The 20,662-nt window shown below is 45.1% G+C and overlaps 1 protein-coding gene across 3 annotated transcripts in view; it reads right to left on the bottom strand.

Moving 5' to 3' along the window:
• Nucleotides 1-460: 460 nt before the first annotated feature.
• Nucleotides 461-20,662, bottom strand: part of SCN10A (sodium voltage-gated channel alpha subunit 10) — a 96,086-nt gene continuing 75,884 nt past the window's right edge. For all 3 annotated transcript variants that reach the window (XM_019023082.4, XM_019023081.4, XM_004033869.4), the window contains 7 exons: nucleotides 17,076-17,198; nucleotides 15,273-15,557; nucleotides 13,953-14,006; nucleotides 12,587-12,724; nucleotides 10,383-10,487; nucleotides 4,942-5,212; nucleotides 461-1,674 (listed from right to left, as the gene is read on the bottom strand). In XM_019023082.4, the coding sequence (XP_018878627.4) occupies nucleotides 461-1,674; nucleotides 4,942-5,212; nucleotides 10,383-10,487; nucleotides 12,587-12,724; nucleotides 13,953-14,006; nucleotides 15,273-15,557; nucleotides 17,076-17,198 (2,190 nt within the window). The remainder of the gene's footprint in view (nucleotides 1,675-4,941; nucleotides 5,213-10,382; nucleotides 10,488-12,586; nucleotides 12,725-13,952; nucleotides 14,007-15,272; nucleotides 15,558-17,075; nucleotides 17,199-20,662) is intronic.

Here is a 20,662-nt window from a genome sequence, read left to right on the forward strand (position 1 = left end):
GTTGTCCGACAGCTCTCACATGCAGTCATGCAAAATCCTAAATAACATTGCCAATCTCTATATGGTGCTTCACAGAGGACTACCTTGGACCTTCAGTAATGTTCTTGTTCTATATCTTTGGAAGTTCTGGTCCTGAGAAGTTTGTCTCAGTAAATATAATCTGATTACAATAAAAATAAAAGGACAAGGGATATTTTCTGAAGAGTAAGAGAACCCATGATCTGATATTGAAATTCAGAAGGGAAATCACAGTGGAAGTGCTCTTAGCTTCTGACTCCTTTTTGTGTATGATGGCTTTTTCAAAGGTGGTTACCAGCTGCATTCCCTGCCCAGTTCTGACATTGTGACCAGTGGCATGCATTGGTGAGGCTGTAGCTGGGTGTGATCTGCAATGGGAAAGAGTTAACACAGAGCAGAAGGACGCATCATAACTGAACATATCCAGGCTGGAGTGTTCTCACTAGGGCCCAGGGGCAATCACCTCCATACTGGTGGCTTCATCTTCATTTTGTATTGAGCTAGATGTCCTCATGTTGACTCTATCACTAAGGCCTCTAGTGACACTCTCATAGGACGGTGGGAATGATGTGGCAGATGCAGTTTCAGATTTGTCTGGGAGTACACAATTTTCATTTGCTGTGAATGCAACAAAACCTTCATCTGGGAGTGATGCAGCCTCCTCCTCAGCTCTGGGCACACATGGGGTGTTAGAGAGTGCCATGGAGCGGTGCAGCACATAGCTCCGATAGGCCTTTTGAATGACAGTGGCTGAAATGTCTTCTTGCTTCCATCGGAGAGTGGTTGCTATTGGTTCATAGGATGATTTTGAAAGATTAGTTGCCATAAACTTCTCCTCCATATTTGCCTTCAGAGAATCCAACTCCCCAGATTCTCCTAGGACATTCTTGGTGAAAGCAAAAAGGATGTCCAAGCAGTGGATCTTATCTCCAGGGACCAAAGGCAGGTCCATCTGGATCAGTGTATTTCGATTGGGTTTTGGGATTCTCAGGGGACCAGAGAGAGTGTCTGCAAAGTCCGAGAGAGCAGAAAAGGTAATAAACTGAGTGGCCTCTGGGTCAAACTTCTCCCAGGTCTCATAGAACATGTCAAAGTCGTCCTCACTCAGGGGCTCGGTGCTCTCCTCCGTGGCCACATTGAAGTTCTCCAGAATCACTGCAATGTACATGTTGACCACGATGAGGAAGGAGATGATGATGTAGGTGGTGAAGAAGATGATGCCTACGGCTGGGCTCCCACAGTCCCCTCTGGTGCCATTGCTGTTGGGCAGATTGGGGTCACAGTAGGGGGGCCCTGTGTTGAGGATGGGGCTGAGGAGGCCATCCCAGCCGGCCGACGTGGTGATCTGGAAGAGGCACAGCATGCTGTTGGCGAAGGTCTGGAAGTTGAACATGTCGTCGATGCCAGCCTCCCACCTCACATGGGGAAAGCTGGACATACCGAAGATGGAGTAGATGAACATGACAAGGAAGAGCAACAGCCCGATGTTGAAGAGGGCAGGCAGGGACATCATGAGGGCAAACAGCAGTGTGCGGATCCCCTTGGCCGCTCGGATCAGTCTGAGGATGCGGCCAATTCGGGCCAGGCGGATGACTCTGAAGAGCGTCGGGGAGAAGTAACTTTGAAGTGACTTAAGAATTGCAGAAAAGATCAGGCCTTTAAAAGAAGGGAGAAATTATCTAATTAGTATCTCCAGCCATGAGACCTGACAAAGTTGGCTGTGATGGCACTCTGCTTTGCTTGGTATAGACTGCCACTTGGGCATCCACATTTGAGGACTCTGGGCCCTCAGAGCCTGGCATGGTAGGTAGCACAAAGTAGGGGCTCAGTAAATGCCCATTGCATAAGTCCTCTCTTCCTCATCAGTCTTACCCTTCCTACCATGTTATCTTTGCCTCCACCTAGAATATCCTCTTGGTCAACCTCCACAGTCAAAAACTTATCTTCTGCAGCCAAGTTCAGCTGTAAGTGACTGCAGTTTATTCCACAGGCTCACAGTCTTTGGCCTGTTTTTGCCTATGACACAGACCCTGCTCCTCCCTGATACTGCAGCCTTTGGGTCATGCCCTTTCCTCCACCCTGGTCCTGTGCTCTGTGAAGGCCAGGACCCCTTATGATTCCTCTCCCTACCTCCTACTGTGAAGATTGACTCTGTTTCTGGCACCCAGTCCTGTGGCTAATTGTACGGACCCTGGTGTTAATTACAAGGGGGCCTGAGGATTCGGGCAACTGGCTGACAGCTAAAGCATAAGGGATTTGAATGACCAGCTGTCTGCACAATGCCTTAATTTGTTTTTTTTTTTTTCGGTTCCAGCTGTTTTTGAACTTTATGTTAGGGCCTGGAGATAGGTTTTTTTGGGGGAGTCAGTTACTGCCCCCAACTCCAACTATGAACAAAGTTGGAAATATAAAGAATGTATATGTCCGTCTATATGATGTCTAACTTGAAGATGTTTGATTTTTGGTCGTGGGGACCTGGGGAGCCCTATTTGTACCAAAGGCCTCCACCAAAGATGAGGCAAGGCCTTTAGGTAAGAGAGGGTTCAACATCTCACAGGAAAAATGGTGAGGGATGTAGCAGCAAGCTCTCGCTCCTTGCCAGGTTCCCTGGGCCCTCTCCCCTCCTTGCCCTTTGTTGTTATGCACATGGGTCACAATATTGTGTTGGAAAGAGGAAGAAAGTAGAAGGGGACTTGGGAAATAATTATAATTTTGGATTATAAAATCTTTGTGGAAGACCTTCTGTGAAATTCCAGTTTAACTAGGACATGTTCCCATCGTGTAGGGTACATTATTTGTCTACATACTCTGGTAAAATTTTCTGCCAGACAACTGGTCTACAGCACATTTTAATTTGCTCCAGGATCTTATTTTAAGGGAGAATGGGTCCTTGTACTTGTAACAATTAGATACTCAATCACCTCTTGTTGGTGGGAAAGAAGAAAGGGAGGTAAGGAGAGAGGGCAGAAAGATTGATATGTGGGTTTTTCTGCTTATTTTCCAGCTCTATAAGGGATTCCTGCCCCAGCGGATGGTGCTACCCTGTAAGCCACAGGAACTGGTAGTTAAGATATCCCCATCATAGAACTAAGTACTTGGCTATGTTTTATTTCTATATTACTGATACACAAACAAGCTCCCTTCTTTAATATAAAATCAAAATAGCCTTTGGAATCTTTCATTTTGGAAGACAAACAAAACAAAACAAAAATGAAAACAACTAACCAACCAACCAACAAAAACTCCTATTATGCTAAGTGAGATAAGCCAGACACAGAAGGACAAAAACGACATGATTGCCTTTATATAAGGAATCTAAAATAGTCAAACTCATGGGAGCAGAGAATAGAATGGTGGTTTCCAGGAGCTGGGAGGAGGGGAAATTGGGGAGGTACTTGTCAAAGTGTACAAACTTCCAGTTATGTGACATGAATAAATCCTAGAGCTCTACTTATAGCATAGTGCCTATAGTTAGCAATACCGTGTTGTCTACTTAAAAATTTGCCAAGAGAATAAATCTTAAGTGTTCCTAGCACCCAATAAATAAATAAATAGGCAAGAGGAAATATTTGGAGGTTATGGACATGTTTCTGGCATTGATGGTGGTGATGGTTTCATGGGTGTATACTTATCTCCAAACTCATAAAGTTGTGTACATTAAACACGTATAGCTTTTTACATGTGGATCATACCTCAATAAAGTGTTAAAAAACAGAGCAGCAATATCAAAATAAAACAAGAACAAAAACAAACTGAAATCCCCGGAAATACACGCAACCCAAGGCTGTGTTTCAGCACCAAGGTGGGGAGGTTGATGAAATGCTGCTAAGTTGTATTTAGATACTCTCAGCTCTTGTTACTAAATCAGTGGCAAATTAAATCTACAGCTACACCCCGACATGAAAAGTAAGCAGGTCAGGATATAACCAATCAAGATACATTTATAATGCCAGGTGAAGCTGGTGAGCGTGATTTGGTCTTTATAGGGTCAAACTTCAGCTAACCCATAAGCCCAGGGACAGTCTCTTGGCTGTTGGTGACAGGCAGCAAGTTCATTAGAAGATTGGAGCCTGTTCTAAATTCAGCTTCAACCCTTGGAAACTCTGTGACCCTGCATAATATTCTTGATCTCTGAGTCTCAATTTTAAATGTATAAAATGAGGATAATAACACCTGCTTGACAGGGCTGCTGCGAACATTCATGGAGCCCAGCTCAGTGCTCAGAACTTAGGAAGTATTCAGTCAAGGCAGCTCCATTTCCCCATGTTAGCCTCTAACTCTAGTAATTTTCTCTGAACACCACTGGGCCCAAAATACTGGGCCTGTCATTCAACAACACCCAGACTGGGCCTTAACAGTATTAATTTCTTGGCATTGATATCTTGACTTTTCTATCACTCATGTTCCCTAATAGAACAGTTGTGTAGAGATTTAATTCCAGGCCCTAGACTTGAGAATCTCCTTTGAACAATCTCCTCCCAGTCTTTCCTCACTTTGATGGCAATCCATCTCCTTTTCCAGAACAGATTTTAAGACTCACCTCACATTACACCACCTGCCCCCTGCTTTCAAGACCGTAAAAGTAAGGTCTGCTGGAGACTCCATCATCTTACGGTCTGAGGTTCTCAGGAGGAGTGATTATTCCCTGTCAGCCCCTGAGGTTCTAGTCATGGGCTGTGCACACAGTAGGTGCCTGAAAACACTTCGTGTGAGCATGGAGAAGGCCAAGAGAATCTCTTCATTTCACTGAGAGAGCAGCCCAAGGCATTTAAAACTTGCTACTCTTGGAAAGCTGCAAATACAGGGTTCTGACATAAACACGTATTTCAAAAAGTTGCTTGGTTATATCCTTGGTTTTAGAAGAGCATCCCAAAGACCCCCAAGCAGAGGTGGGGCTTCCCCACCACGTGGCTGCCCACTTACTCGCAATGGAGAGAACCACCACAATGAAGTCAAACACATTCCAGCCATTGGTGAAGTAGTACTGCCTCAAAGCGAACATCTTCATGACACATTCGCCTGTGAAGACGGCCACAAAGAACTGGTTGATTTTGCCCAGAATTTTCGTCTTTTCTTCACTTTGGTCATCAGTCTCCACCATCATGGTGATCATGTTGAGGCAGATGAGGACCATAATGGTGATGTCAAAAGCTTGTCTGGTCACGATATCAAAGACAAAACCCTGGAACTTGTTCTGAGAAAACAAGAGATAGTGGCATCAGGGCCTTTGGGCCAGCACAAACCAGGCATCTGTGTTATCCATAGATGAGTTTTGTCTCCATCACACTCCACATCTGAACAGAAGCCAAATACTATCCTTACCTCTTCCAAAATTTCACTTTTAGTTGACTGTACCTCATTGCCCCAGTTCAAGTCCTTAATACCTCTCCTGGCCCTTTGATGTCACCAGGCCCTTCCTTTGTCCTGGTCTGTGCCCTTGCCTCTATTCACAGTGCCCTCCTGTCTCCTCTCTTGGCTGTCTAAATTCCAACAGTCTTGAGTAATCCATCTCTTTTAAGCTCCACTTACTGCATGGAGTGTCCCTTAGTCACGTGACACCACACTACCCTGTCCCTTTGGGGATCCCACTTTTCAGTCAGCCTCGAGTTCTAGCATTTTGTATATGCGTCTTCTCTACTAGACAATGAGCTGTTTGAGGACAAGGGCTATACCTTCCTTAACTTTGTTTCCCTGCAGTGCCCTGCACATTGCAAGAGTTCAAGAGCAGCTTGAAATATTAATTTGAGCTACTTTGCTGAGAGTAAAGTCAAGTGCAAAGGGGAAACTTATTCTTGGAAATGTTCCCTCTGTTCCTGGTGCTGTGCAAATGCCTAAGCAAATGCAGGTATAGGGCGTAGGGTCAAGTCTTGGTTGTTTGCATCTTGGAAGGAGGCAGAGTGGCCTGGATAACCAAGAGATCATTTACATCTGATTATTTTTATGGTGTCTTTAAAAAGCTCCTAGTGTGATCTTCTCTTCTTTTAGTGCTGTGAACATCTTACTGCTCTGTGAGTCCTTGATCCCAACCCCATTCCCCATGCTTTGACCTTCTCCCAAAACTTCTCCTGACGTCTGTGGAGCTCACCTGCCTTGATCTGCACATATCTCCCCCTATTCAAAGGCTGCCAGTCTCCCCTACCCCATGTACCTCAGGGGTTAGGCCTGGCGTTCTCCTTGTTCACCACTGACCCTTCCACACCACTGCTCTTCCTGTGTCTTGTAAAACCCCTTCTTGCTTTGAAGCTTTGCCACCTAGTTTTGTCACTTCTTCATTACTGCCGCTTGCCAAACTCTTGGTCCCTCCACCTCAGTAATGATGGGTGAGGCTCTTGGCCATATTTGCCCACTCTTGGCTATTATTCTAGGCAACATTAATGTCCACGTGCATTACTCTTTGTCTCTTGGTTTATTGCACAAATCTCTAATGACCTAGTTTCTCCTAACTTAAAGCAGAATCTTTCAGAAACTTACTTCTCCCTCCAGCTACCATCTTAGATCTCTTCCCACCTTCAAAGCAAAATTTCTTGAAAGAGTTGTGCACAATCAGTGTCCCTCATTCACTCCTCAGCCCACATCAACAGAGCTTTTGCCTCTATCCTAACAGAGATTGTTCTCACTAAGATCATGAATGACTTCCCATAATATTAGATCCAAGGACACTTGTCTGATATTGCCTAGTACCTTTCTACCTTGAAATGTTGCTTTCTTGGTTTCCACCATGCCTTACATTTCTGCTTCTTTTCTTGCCATTTGTGATGCTCTTTTATAGTCTCCTTTACCCAACTTTTAGACATCGGAGTTCTTCGAGGCTCAGTCTTGAGCATCCTTTGCTCTTCACCCCATTTTTTCTCCCTTGACAATTTATCCAGCCAGGAATTAACATATATGTGCAACTTTTGGCCAACTGTTTGCCTCTGCCACTGGACTGTAAACTGTAAGAGTAGGAACTTTGTCTGTCCTTGCTCACTGCTCTAACCCTGGTGTCTGCATAGTGCCTGGCTGCAACAGATGCTCTGCAAATTTGTAAATGAACGGAAGACAGAATGGGCAGCTCTGAGTTAACCATAGCTCAAATGAAAATTTAAAGTCACCCTTTATTTGACTAAATTCAATTCTATACCAAGGGTACATACTGAATGTATGGGATGTGCAAGCCTCTGCATGAGTGGCTATGAGGGAGGAAGAGAAGAACCTGTCTGATCCCTTCCAGGGAGCCCACGGGAGCTGCAGAGCAAGCAGAGGGGGAAGTGCTGTGATGAGGCTGATCCTTGCCTTCTGCTTCATGGTGGGGATGGGTTGCTATCCTGTTGGGTTAGAGCAAAGAATCAGACCCAACTGGCCTTTGCTCATGGCAGAACTGCTGGCTCACATCTTTCCTGGGGCAGGAGGGGGATTGCTGAGCCACTAATCCCTTCCATTTCATCACTGAAAATGGTGAAAAAATACAGGCCCATTCATGGTCACATGACTTCTAATTAAACAGAGCAGGCAACATCATCGTTAAGTGGCTGGGTGTGAAGTTTGCCCTGGATATTCTGACTTTAGGGAATGGAGTAGCTTGCTAGCTGCTCTTGGATTAGCCCACGGTCAGGGATCATACCTTTGCAACCCTTGGTGCTCTCAGAGACGATGAAGTGGGTGATTGATGATGTGATATTCTCTAGAGCCTATTATATTTCTATAAAGTGGAGTATGTGAGAGCTGCTTTTATTGATTTCTGTAGCAGGGAATGTTAAAGAATAAAATTTCCCAGTCTTGTGGAATCCTTAGCTTTTCCTATGGAAGAAACAAGATTTAGAGCCTGAGCATCATCAGAGGTGAGAGGAGGTGTGTGAGGCTCCTATGTGGTCCCAGGTAAGCTCTGTCATGAAATGGCACCCATGAACTGATGGGGCAGAAATCCTGTGTCAGTGCTTTGCTGGTATGACCAGCTTGAACTTTGGGGCTCCTAAGGGGAGAAGGTGGACATTCCAGGGCCAATAATCTGGCCAAAAGCAAGCTGGGCCTAGGAAGAAGGGTCTTAGTTGGGAGTGGGAATTTCCTTTTTCCTTGGATTTCTTTCTTGGTTCTAGACTTTGAAGAGGGAAGATGATCAGGCTTGTGCCACTGGGCATGTGGGTGTCAAAGATGTTGCCTGCCATTTGGATGCTGGTCAGGAGCTAGGATGGTCCAAGACCTATGGGTCCTGGAGTGCAGCCATCTGCAGGTGCTGCTTGGTCTCTGCTTTGTGCTGATTTCTCTGTTGGCATCCCTGCCACTTCAAAGTTTTGTTTAAATGTTCTAGCCTTGCCTCAGCTATGTGAAATTAGGGAACAAAGGAAAGAGTGTTTACCTTGCTTGGGCCAGAATATTAAGGGGAGAGCCACGTTCCTCCACTAAGGCTAGCAAAAGGTTGAGAGTGAATTACTAATCCACTCTTCTTCCATTCAAAGGATGGAGAATCTCAGGAACAGAATTGGTTATGAGGTTTCACTTCCCCTCCACATGTGGGGGTCTCCCCCTGTGCCATCCTCGGAGGATCTTAGTTGCAGCTTAATTAGGAGAAATGGTGATTTTGTTGCAGGTCTTCCTGCCTGACCATCAACTCCGTCTCCCACTCCTATTTACTGCCTGGAATTTCAACATTAGGGTCATGCCTTTGTAGGTAGATGCCCTCTCCAGGGTCCCTTTTTGAAATATGATTTATCTTGTCCTAAGAATGTTGTCTTCCTTGAGGGGAGGAAGCTTTCTTTGGCAGCCTATGGGGTTGGGTGATGAGAGGGAAGAAACTGGGATGTCAAAGAGAGATTGAGTAGTATGTGGGGGAAGGTGCCAAAAACTTTCACGATTTTGCCAAGGGTTGTCCCTAGCACACACCTCCTTGGCATCTGGTTCAAATGTGGATTCAACCTTACTCCAGCCACAAGTAAAGGCCAGTGTGGACTCAGCTGCTTGCTTCTCAGTAAGTCTTAGGGTCCTCCTCTCATTACCCATGACTTGAATGTGGTTGGGACTCAGCCTTTCACCTAATTTTAATTTTGAGCCTGCTCCTCTCCATTGAACTTGTTGATGGAGGGATACTCAATGAGCCTAAGGACTTTTGCTCAGGTTCACTCAAATCCAGTTATCTTGATTGTATGGGTGATTTAGGAAGAAAGCTCTGCCCCTACAGAGGTCTGAACCTCCTATCACTCCCCACTCCCCATTGTAATACTTCTTATCAGAATCTAGACTAGTAATAAATTCATGACCACTATTTCAAAATAAAGTGTCAAAAGTCATCACTTTTTTCTCTTGTAAATGTTTTTCACTTTGTTCTGACAAAGTTTGAAGTAAATTATGCAAATCCTATACCTTGATTTAAAAAAATCTAATACCTTGGCTAACAGAATGCATGTCTCCATAATTCATTTAGGGAAAGGCTTGTTCCTTTGTTAAATGTCCTTTGGACTTTTCCCTTGTGTGGAGAAGGGCTAATGAAATTGTGCCATCAGCAATACCTTTGATTTTCTTCACTAATGCTGCATCTTAGCCACAGAAAGTTTATGTAGAAGGACACAGGGCCAATTCCATTCACTGGAGTGGATGGCTTGGAAGATCTTTGAAGAGGATCAACAATAATTTCTGACACATCAGCATCTTCACCCCCAAACCTGTTCATCCATTCCCAAAAAAGTGCTATCTTGGGGCCTCTCAGAGGCTTGATGTTTTCTATCTTCTGGCAGAGGACTGAGAAGAACTTAGGTGATATCATGTGTGGTATGGGTAGTACATTTAATGGAGGAACGCAAAGCCATGTCTCTTGAGATCTTTATGAAAAAAGGAGTGAAACTAGAGTCTGGCCCTAATTTTTGCCTAATCTTTAAACTCGATTGGGATAACTTTTGGTTCCTACTGGGCCACTTGACCACTACCATGACTGCATCTTGGATCCCGACAGGGGAGTTGGGTTGTTGTCATTTCCTCTCTATATCTGTAGGTGTGGGGTAGAATATAGGGTGATACTGGAGATCCACTGCGACCTAGACCATGATACATAACCACACAAGTTTAATCCCTGGGTTCTAACTACCCTTACTGTCACTTAGCTTAACCTGCCTCCAATCCTGTACTTGAACTCTAAAATTGTTGGAGAAACTCAGTGCTTCCCCCAACAGATTCATTTCAAATAGCTGTAAAAGGTATGTTTACTCCAGAGGACCAGAGTTGCTTCTTTTGAACTTCTCATTCCTTGGGCCTAGGAACCCTCATCACCCTCATCCCAACGTCAACCCAGATCTTCTCTTCCATAAACAGCACTCCCTCAGGCCCCTGCCTGACACAGGCATAGACTGTCATGTTGGATTCACAGACAGGCTGTGCTAGAGGAAACCTCTGGGGCTCACCAGGGGCCGTGGGATGGGCTTCTGGGGCTTCTTGGAGCCCAACTTCTTCATGGCATTGTAGTACTTCTTCTGCTCCTCTGTCATGAAGATGTCCTGGCCCCCTAAGTGCAGAGAGGGCCACACTGTTACTAAAGCAAGAGGAACCCCCTACGGATACCAAAATCAGAACAGGCAGGAGAGAAAGGATCATATCAACCTTCTCCCCTCCTCTGCAGATAGACACACCAAGCCCAGCATCGAGGAGTGTCTTGCCACAACCAGTGTCAGAACGGTGGGACTGAGTTCCATTGCTGACTCCCTGCCTGGGTCTCTAAAGCAAAGCCAGTTTCTGTTCTCCAGGGATCCAGAGATGCTGGATAAAGGGTGGGGAGGGTTGGGAAACAGGACTCAAGGAGAAGGTACATGTTGGTTCAAATCTGAGCCTTGGATCTAGCCTGTTCATTCCAGTAAAATTCTTTGGGCTTCTAGAGTCACAGTCCCTCCCAGGGGTCAAGAGATTTCCTGAGGACCTTGAAGCAAAGACTCTGGAACAGAAGCCCTCAAATCTTTTCTGGAGAGGAGGAGATGAGGACAATTACTGCCTTATCCTTGGGTCCTTGGTCTCAGAGGGACCTCTGGTTCTCTTGAGGCCCTGCCAGTCACACTGCCCTCTGCTGTTACAGTGCCAGAAACTGCACCAACAAAGATGTTTTCCTCCCTTAGGATTGGGTATTAGTTTTTCTTTAGGGGCCCTTTGGATTTTCTTCATTCAAGCTCTCACCTTTAGCTTCCTGACATAATTTGAAAGCCACCTATTTTAATAACATGTTTATGTAAGTTAGTCCCTGCAAATGCTGGGAAAGTGGGCTGAGATCTGTGGAATTTGAAAGGAGATCTGAGGAGATCTGAGAAGATTTGTGGACACAAAGGGCTTTCTGGGAGGACCATCTTTATGGGGGGAGAGAAGGAAAGGGCAAGGGCAGTGGGTAGGTGAGCTCCAGGTGAGGTCATGCTGAGAACTCTGACCAAGGATTCAGTAGATGCAGTTTCTCAGTGACCCCAGCCTGGTCACTAGCTCATCTCCTTCCGTTACCTAATATCTCCCTCTGTAATCTGTTTCTTGACCTCAGTTTTCTCATCTGTAAAATGAGAGAAATGATTGCTTCAATAATCTCAAACCTCCCCAGGGTACTAAATAGCACTGTCTTGTCCCAGACCTATGCTGTCCTCTTCTTATGCTCAGAACCCTGGGCAAGGATTTCCTGTAAGTGGAATGCCTGCCCTAGTAGGTATATATTTTAAATTGTTAATAGCAACAGCATCTGGTGCTCTTGAGGTGCTGCCAGTCACACTCCCCTCTGCTGTTACAGTGCTAGCAACTGCACCACCAAGTTGTCTTATGTTCAGTGATCTTTGTTCAGGGTTTTGTTTACCCCTCACCACAATCCAGAGAGTAGGTATTATTAGCCCCATTGAATGAATGAGAAAACTGAGACTCAGAGAGGTTTAAAATATTGCCAGCATGAGCCATCCACAAGTAGTTGAGTCAGGAATGCAAACCCAGGTTTGCATGTACTCTGTGACTTATCCATGTAGCCCCTTTTCTCTCGGGATCTCAGTTACGCAAATCTAGAACAGCGCCTATCTACCTCAGGGGTATGGAAGGCATTAAATGAAAGGATAATAGGAAAATACTTTATACCTTTATTGCCCTGACATTTTCTTATAAACATGAGAGGTTATCTGGGATTCGATTCCTATTAATCAGAGTCGGCACCCTTGGAGGCACAAGCCTTCCTCCCCATCCCAAGGAGGGTTGGGATTCTGCCAGTGCTGGGCCATGGCCTTTCCTGAGGTGCCCTGACTCAGTCCTTTGTGGGGATCATATCCCCCAACAGGTCAGCAAGTTCTAGATCCCTTTCTTTCCCTGCTTGTATTCTCCCAGGGCTCACTTGGAACACATCTAACACACCTGGTTCCAGTTGGGAAGACCAAGATCCCTTTGAGATGTGAACCCTGAGTGAGGATGTTAGTGGGGCATTGCTGACAGAGAGAAATGCAACTCTTCCTGCAACAGCAATCACAGGGCAAGGGTTAGCACTGATATTAAAGTGATGGGCTGTGAGTAGTGTTGGCTTTTGTCAGGAGGCCAGAGCTGGGCAGGGAACAGCAAATATAAGGCTTACCACTACGGCAGAAACCAGAAACCCCTGAGCCCCACTTATCTTTTTTTTCTGTTGATTGAAGTTGTCAATTATGACCCCAACAAAGAGATTCAGTGTGAAGAAGCCTCCAAAAATGATGAAGATGACAAAGTACAGATACATGTACACGTTGTCCTCCCACTTGGGTTGCATGTTGACCTGTGACCAGACAAGGGAGAGTGGGAAGGAGGGTGGGTGTCTTAGTTCAGGTTCACTCTGAAAGCCAAGCCTAAGACATGGACCTGGGTGCAGGTGATTTATCTGGGAGGTGATCCAAGGAAGCAGGAATGAGGGAGTGGGGAAGAATAAGCGGGAATGGGAGAAGAGCCTGTGAAGAGGATGTTGTTAAGCAGGGCATCATTTTGGGCAACTGGAGCGCAATCCTACTGGGGTCCTCTGAGTAACTGTGTAGAGCACATGCAGGATTGTATCACCAAGGGACAGGGAAAGTGGAGTATTTATCCTCAGACTCCCAAAACTTATTGGTAAGGGTTGCCCCTAGGGACATTAAATCCCTGGTCCTTGGGGGAGAAGTTGCTACACAAGCTCCTAAGCCTTGGAGTCTTTACACAGAGAATCAGAAGTGCAGCCTGCAGGTGAAATCAGAAGTGGGCTAAGGGAAGAGGTGGCAGGGAATTGACAGTGCCTGCCACAGCAGGAAGTGGTCATTCCCCAATAGTGTCTCCTCAGCCTGGCTTTTTCTTTTCTTTTCTTTTTTTTTGAGATTGAGTCTCGCTCTCTCGCCCAAGCTGGAGTGCAGTGACACAATCTCAGCTCACTGCAACTTCTGCCTCCCGGGTTCAAGAGATTCTCCTATCTCAGCCTCCCGAGCAGCTGGGACTACAGGCACAAGCCGCCATGTCCTGCTAATTTCTTTCATATTTTAGTAGAGATGGGGTTTCACCGTGTTGCCCAGGCTGGTCTCCTGAGCTCAGGCAATCTGCCCACCTCGGCCTCCCAAAGTGCTAGGATTACAGGCATGATACACTGCGCCTGGCCCATCCTGGGTTTTATGATAGTTCCTGAGATTCTACCTCATTCCTCCCTATGCACCTTGATTTAGCTACTACCCTTGCTTTGCTCCCACCCTTGTCCAGGGAGTGGCTCACATGAACTGTCTCTTAGAGGTTATCTGATGCTTTCCTCAACGGTGAACAGAGGAAAACCTCGAGAAGCCTGGGGAGTGTAGATGAAAGGGGGAAAGCCTCAGTGGCTGAAACACTCAACAGAGAGCCAGCTGGACACTGCTGCAAGGAGGGACAGTGTGAGGTTGCTGGGTGATCGCCTCTTCCAGTACCAGGGTCATCATCACTTCATTTCAAATGCAGACTGATATGGGTAGAATGCACAGAGGGGAAGGCTGTAGGGACAGTGGGCTGAGACTCACCTCCCGGGAATCAACAGCTGCATACATAATGTCCATCCAGCCTTTAAAGGTTGCCTGGAGACAAGGAGCAGAGGCCACTCAGTGTCTGCCCATCCATCTATACTGGACCCTTCCCAAGCCATCGTGGCCCAGTGAGAGAGGAGAGAGTCCTGTGTTGGAAAGGGCTTGTGCAGAAAGAATGAAAGGGAAAGTTCCCTTGGGTTACTTGACTAATCTCATATGATGATTTAAAGTAATCCCACACGTGGCTGTTTAAGAATAGAGTAGCAGTAAAGACACAGAGCCTTTCAGAATGTAGTATGGACTGAGGACTGAGTGTCTAGGTATCTGGTTCTAGTGCCAACTGCTACAAGGCTGCTCTGTGCACTTGCCTAAGGTTTCCCCTCTCAGGGCTGCCATTTTCTCAGCCACTTTCCCACCTTATGCACATGATGTAAGAATGGTATATCTTCCAGATGGAGAAGTTGAGAATAGAAGACCTCTATGTTCCTGCCTTCAGCTTTAGCATTCTTGAGGTCTAGAAACTGGGTGTGCCTTCCAGCATGTTCAGAGCATGCAAGACATCTTAGGTCTTACACTCCTAGGCCTGTTACAGCACTTGATGAGCTGTTTTAATTCACATATTAGTCTGTTTCTCATACAGCATCAGTGTCCAAGCCCAGTTTTGACTGTATCTCCCAGGGCTGAGTAGTACCATGCCTGGCATACCAGAGCTACTCAGAGATTATTTGTTGAATAAATGCAAGAACCAATGGTGGAATGTAGACACTCAAGAGTAACTGCATGACAAATGTATAAGTAATTGTATTAACACTTGAATGAACAGAGGACTGAATGAACAGGTAGATGAAGGCAAGAAATGAGCGATTGAATGGATGGTGAAAGAAAGAAAGACAGGGTGAATGTGTTTGACTGTCATTATCACCAACATTATATATCATTACAATAGACCTAATGAGACATAATTTATTACCATTTAGGAAATGATGTGAAGTTGAAGACTGAACATGTGGCTATGCCGTGTCTATTTTGTACAGGTTCTGTGTTTTAACTCACCACCTGATAACAATCCCATGGCAGGCCCATCCCTTTATGCTATTCTACTAGCCCACACTTGTGTAATTGCACCACTGTGATATCATATTCACTAGGAAGGCCCTCTAGCCTCATGGTATAGTCTGTAGGAATAGAGAATGACCTCAGTTCACACTGAGTGCTACTCCTTGCAAAGTCCCCACATAGCATCTTCTGGGAACCTAGACTCTCCATTTTATTGAGCAGCCAAAGCAAGAGATATGGTTGATCTCATGGTTGACTCACCACCTGCAGAAGTGCAAGGTAACCCATTGCAACATTATCAAAGTTGACTTTCACATTGACCCAGAAGAAGCTGCCGGTGGAGTTTTGAATCTTGCAGTCAGACTTGTTATTCACAATCGACAAAGGTACAAGGGAAAACTCTCCATCGGTATAGTTGATGCACCTCCAAAACTTCCCTGCGAAGAGGTTCACGCCCATGATGCTGAAGATGAGCCAGAAGATGAGGCAGACGAGGAGGACATTCATGATGGATGGGATGGCACCCACCAGGGCATCCACCACCACCTGGTGGGAGATAGAGAAAGACCTGGAACCTCCCAATGCCCCACCCCCTCTGCTGGATTCTATCTCTTTCTATACTCATTCAGGCTGCTTCATGAGCCAGTGGCCTTTGGAAGCAGCAAGAGAAGTGGGTTAATTAGTGCAATAATTCAGACTCAGAAGACTGAGAGACACTGGGCAGCTGAAGATGGATTTAGGCCTTCTTCCCTTAACCTCATTCAGGGTGGGTTGCAGTGAGAAGATGGATGAGTTTGCAAGCATACTGCACTCATTTAGAAGTGTGAGTGTGTGTATTGTACTTGCACATACAGACTTCTAGAACCTCGACTTATTCTCCTTAAATACCATACAAAAAACACAAACACAATTTAAATACAATTTAAAGTATGCCTTGGTCAAGAACTAGTGAAAACCTAAATCCATATTCACAAAATAGCTCATTTGTAAATAAGCAAATGAGAATCTATTAGATACAAAATACAATAAATTTCAAACTATTTCAATCTTCGGGTCCTAGTGTTTGTAAAGGTACAAGTTAATTTCAAAAGCCCACTTTTGTTTTTGAAGCTATGATGACTACTTCCAGCCAATGATAGTGGAGCAAAGCAAAACCTTACTTTCTGCTGGGGAGCCATTTGTAATTATGAGGAAGAGGTGGGTGTCAATCAGCAATCTCTAAGACAAGGCTCTGGCTGTGAGCATTCTGTCCTGATGGAGGCAGTTAGGGCAAGGTGGAGGCTGACAGTGGTGGATAAGGAAAGGGGTGGATGGAAGGGAAAAATTCACAGGACCTGATGATTGCATTAGGTAGGAGAGAAGAAGCATTCCAGTGGGTGGCAGCTGAGGTAATGAACTGATGATGTCACTACTTTTAAATGGAGTATTAGAGGAAAGACTCATTTGTCATGGAAAGACAGAGAACTTGGGATGTTCTGGAGATGTTGGCAATAAGAGGCAGAGTTGGGTGATTGAGATAATAGATGCTTGTGGAGCGATGATTCAGGATTACTTCACTAAGAGCAAAGGGGGTGAGGTCTGGGTCCTGGTGGCTGTAATATTTATGGGTGACAAGGGAAGACGGGCCCACAACAAGACTTGAAAGAGAACTAAGAGAGTTAGGACATGCAGCACCACAAAGTCAGAGCAGGAAGTGAAGACTCAGAGCCTACCTTTGGAGGTGGGGCCCTGGAGCTCAGGGTTGGTGGGATGGAGGGCATAAAGGGGGAAGGGTTACCAAAACCTGCAGACCAGAGAAGTTTTTTGTTTGTTTTTTGAGACAGAGTCTCGCTCTGTCACCCAGGCTGGAGTATAATGGCACAATCTTGGCTCACTACCACCACACCTGGTGGTGGTAATGATTTTTGTACTTTTAGCAGAGACAGGGTTTTGGCATGTTGGCCAGGGTGGTTTTGAACTCCTAACCTCAGGTGATCCGCCCGCCTCAGCCTCCCAAAGTGCTGGGATTACAGGCATGAACCACCGTGCCTGGCCAGATGAGAGAAGTTTTGAGATCAGACTTACCCGCATGCCTTCAAATCGAGACAGAGCCCGCAGTGGCCGCAGAGCGCGAAGGGTTCGAAGGGCTTTGATGGGAGCCACTTCAGAATATTCCAGAATCTTCGCTGTGAGACTTATCAGTGAGATCTGAGTGCAGGAGAGGGCAGAAACATCACTCTAGGTTTCCAGAAAGGCAGTCCTCGTGGAAGGAGACAGGAACTCCCTGCCCAGCCTCCCATTCCTACACGTCTAAGCCATCATCCTAGCTCCCATCTTATTCGGAACTCCAATGAGAGGTCTAGAAAGAGTTTTGTCTCTTCCCTTTTATTAAAAATTTTATTCACCACTCTCTTAAACAATCTGGGCAAGAAAAACTCAGTCTCTAACATCACCAACCTCTGGTACGTAGGTGGCCAAGCTTCCAGTGTATTAAATCAACTCTTCCTTTTCCCTCTAGGGGCAGCAGTCAGGCCTCAACAACCTTGAAACTGATTTTCAGAGACTTGGAGACATGATGTTCCCTCCTAGGGGCTATGCTGAGAGTCTATTCTGAGGAATACAGTAATCTGAATTATATTTGCTCAGAGAAGTGGGGTGGAAAGAATAGTGGTTTGGGTGGGGTCTAATTCCCATTTGAACCCTGATTTTTTGTGAGCTTGGGTTAGTGCCTGGCTAGTCCAGGGTACTTTCACCCTTTGTAAAATGAAAAAGTCAGACTAAGAGAATTCCAAAGTTCTGATAGCTCTGCAGTTCTTCAAAAAGTTTCTGGTATGGGTCCATGAGATCTAGCTTCAATAGATATCTGAGATATAATGACTGACTTGTGAGCCCCTTTTGGTCTGTCAGTTTTCTTTAAGTGGTGGTCCAAAGACTGCAAAGGACAGAAACTTACATGAAAAAAGTTCCCCTGCTAGGAACTTTGAAGGTGCCAGGGAGATGTCATAGATCCAGGCTATGACCCTGTCCTGTGAGATCTTAGCCACACCACAGATGGTGGGCTGAATTCAGGCTCAGCTTATCCTGGCAGTTAGGTGGGATGCACACAGGAGCTTCAGAAAAGAAGGGCTTTATACTTGAGTGGCAGAGCCCCAAGCAAGTCCATTCTTTGGATGAGTGGCTTATTCCACCAGGACAAAGAACTGGAATGGAAGGGACCCTCTTCCTTCATTCATGCAAGGCTCCAGACATCAGCAGGTGAGACCCAGCTGCCTGGGTGCATGAGGGTAGGGAGGTTTGGGGCCAGTTCCATGCTGAACCCTATTCAGTCTTTTGCTCAGCCCCCTGGGAAGTCTGCCTCACATGGATAATCTGCAGCTGGGGGAGACAGGTGCTGTGCCTCTCCAGCAAAGTCTGTCCACCCAAGCCCACCTCCATTCCCACTGCTCAGCCCACTAGCCTCCCAAGTAGTCTCCAGGCTCTAGTACTGCACCGTGCATCTATTCTCCACTGCAAATCTGATTATGATCATGTCTTTCTCTTACTCCCAAACATCACTGGTACTTTATCACCCTCAGGATAAGCTCCATACTCTGTAGCCTGTGTCATATTGTCACAACCTACTTTTCCAGTCATATTTCACCCACACATTCTACCCAAATCAAATTGTTCCCTGAGCATACTTGTGTCTGTGCCTTTGTTCAGGGTCAGCCTTTAGCTAAGACGGGCCTTCCCCAGTCCTCTCGCAGCTCCTTGCTCCTGCTCATTTCTATGCCCCACATCTAATGCCACTTCCCATAGGAAGACTTCTCAACCACCCCACCCCAAGAGTGGAAGAAGGCTCATGTCTCAGTGTCTCCAAGATACTAATTGCCCCCAGCAGTGCTCAACACATTCACCCTTATAATACATTTATTTCCGTGTGTGTCTTGTCTGCTGAAAGACTAAAGTGTAAGATCCTGGAGATAGTGAGTATTTATTCTGTGCTTCTGTTTCTTGCAGAGCACTTCATAAGACAATCCTGTATTCAATAGTTAGATGTTTGACAAATGGAAGAAAAATAGGATCATTGGGATGGCTAGAAGGAAAGAAAGAAAGAAGTACAGCTGGATGAAAAGTTGAAGGGTGATTGCATAGAGGGATGAATTAAAGGATACAACGATAAATAGGATAGATTTAATGTATAACATGAATACTATAGTTAATAATAGCATATTGTTTTCAGTATTTTTGCTCGCTGAGTAATTATAGCTGCTCTTGCCACAGGAGGAGAAATGGGTAACTATGTGAGATGATGGATATGTTAATATGTTCCAGTATAGTAATCATTTATATATATATATATATATATATCTTATAACATCATTTTGTATCCCTTAAATATTGATATGGTTTGGCTGTGTCCCCACCCAAATCTTATCTTGAATTCCCATGTGTTGTGGGAGGGGAGGGACCCAGTGGGAGGTAAGTGAATCATGGGAGCAGGTCTTTCTCATGCTGTTCTCATGATAGCGAATAAGTTTCATGAGATGTTACGGTATTATAAGGGGTAGTTTCCCTGCCCAACCTCACTGTTTGCCTGCTGCCATCCACATAAGACGTGACTCGCACCTCCTTTCCTTCCGCCATGATTGTAAGGCTTCCCCAGCCATGTGAAGCTGTAAGTCCAATTAAACCTCTTTCTTTTATAAATTGCCCAGTCTTAGGTATGTCTTTATCAGCAGCATGAAAGTAGACTAATACAAATATATACAATAAAATGTATTTTTAAAAATTTTAAAAGATATCAGACACAAAAAGATGGATAGGATAGATAGTTGAATGGAAGGATGGAAGAAACAAAAAAGAAAGGAAAAGTATGAAAGCAGGGAATAGTGAATGGATAGATGAGATAGGTGGATAAGAGAAGGATGGGTGGCTGGGTAAAATGACTGATGCATGAATGGAAAGATGGGGAGCTGGACAGAATAGATGAATGGAATAAATTAGTGAATGACTGGAAGGTTGATAGGATGGATGAATGGATGATGAATGGAAGGGAAAGGGATGAATGAACAGATAAGTGGAAGAAAGGAAGAATAGATGGATAGGTTGAAGCAAGAATGGAAAGATAGAAAAATGAGTGGATAGAAGGATGAGTGAGTAGAAGGATGCTTGGATGGAAGATGCGTGAATGAGTGAAGAGAATGTTAGATGATTGGACAGTTGGATAGAAGAATGAATCAAAAGATAGAAAGATATAAGGGTTAAGGATGATGAATAGATGGAAGGAAGTTTAGAATAAAAGATTGGGCAGAAGAGAAGAGGGAAAGAAGAATGGGAATGGATGGATGGAACGGGAGGACTGATGAAGATGTACAGCTGGAAGAAATAAAGATGGATGGATGTTTGGGAGGAAGGAAAAAGGAAGACTGAATGGTTGGATACAAAAGGTGAAATGTATGGAAGGAAGGATGGATGGTTGGAAGGAAGAATCATTAGGAAGATGGATGAAATGAGTGCATGACCGTTTAAGGTGATTAGGACTGAGACTGGTGAGATCAACATAAGCAGGAGTGACTGTGCCCCCAAAGGGGTGGGACACCAGAATAAATAATTTTCCTTTCATTTATGAATAATTATTTTATATGCACAGAATTATCACCCATGACTCAGATTTCAGGCCTCACAGCTAA

The sequence above is a fragment of the Gorilla gorilla genome, chromosome 2 (assembly GCF_029281585.2).
Source record: "Gorilla gorilla gorilla isolate KB3781 chromosome 2, NHGRI_mGorGor1-v2.1_pri, whole genome shotgun sequence".
Lineage (NCBI taxonomy): Eukaryota > Metazoa > Chordata > Mammalia > Primates > Hominidae > Gorilla > Gorilla gorilla.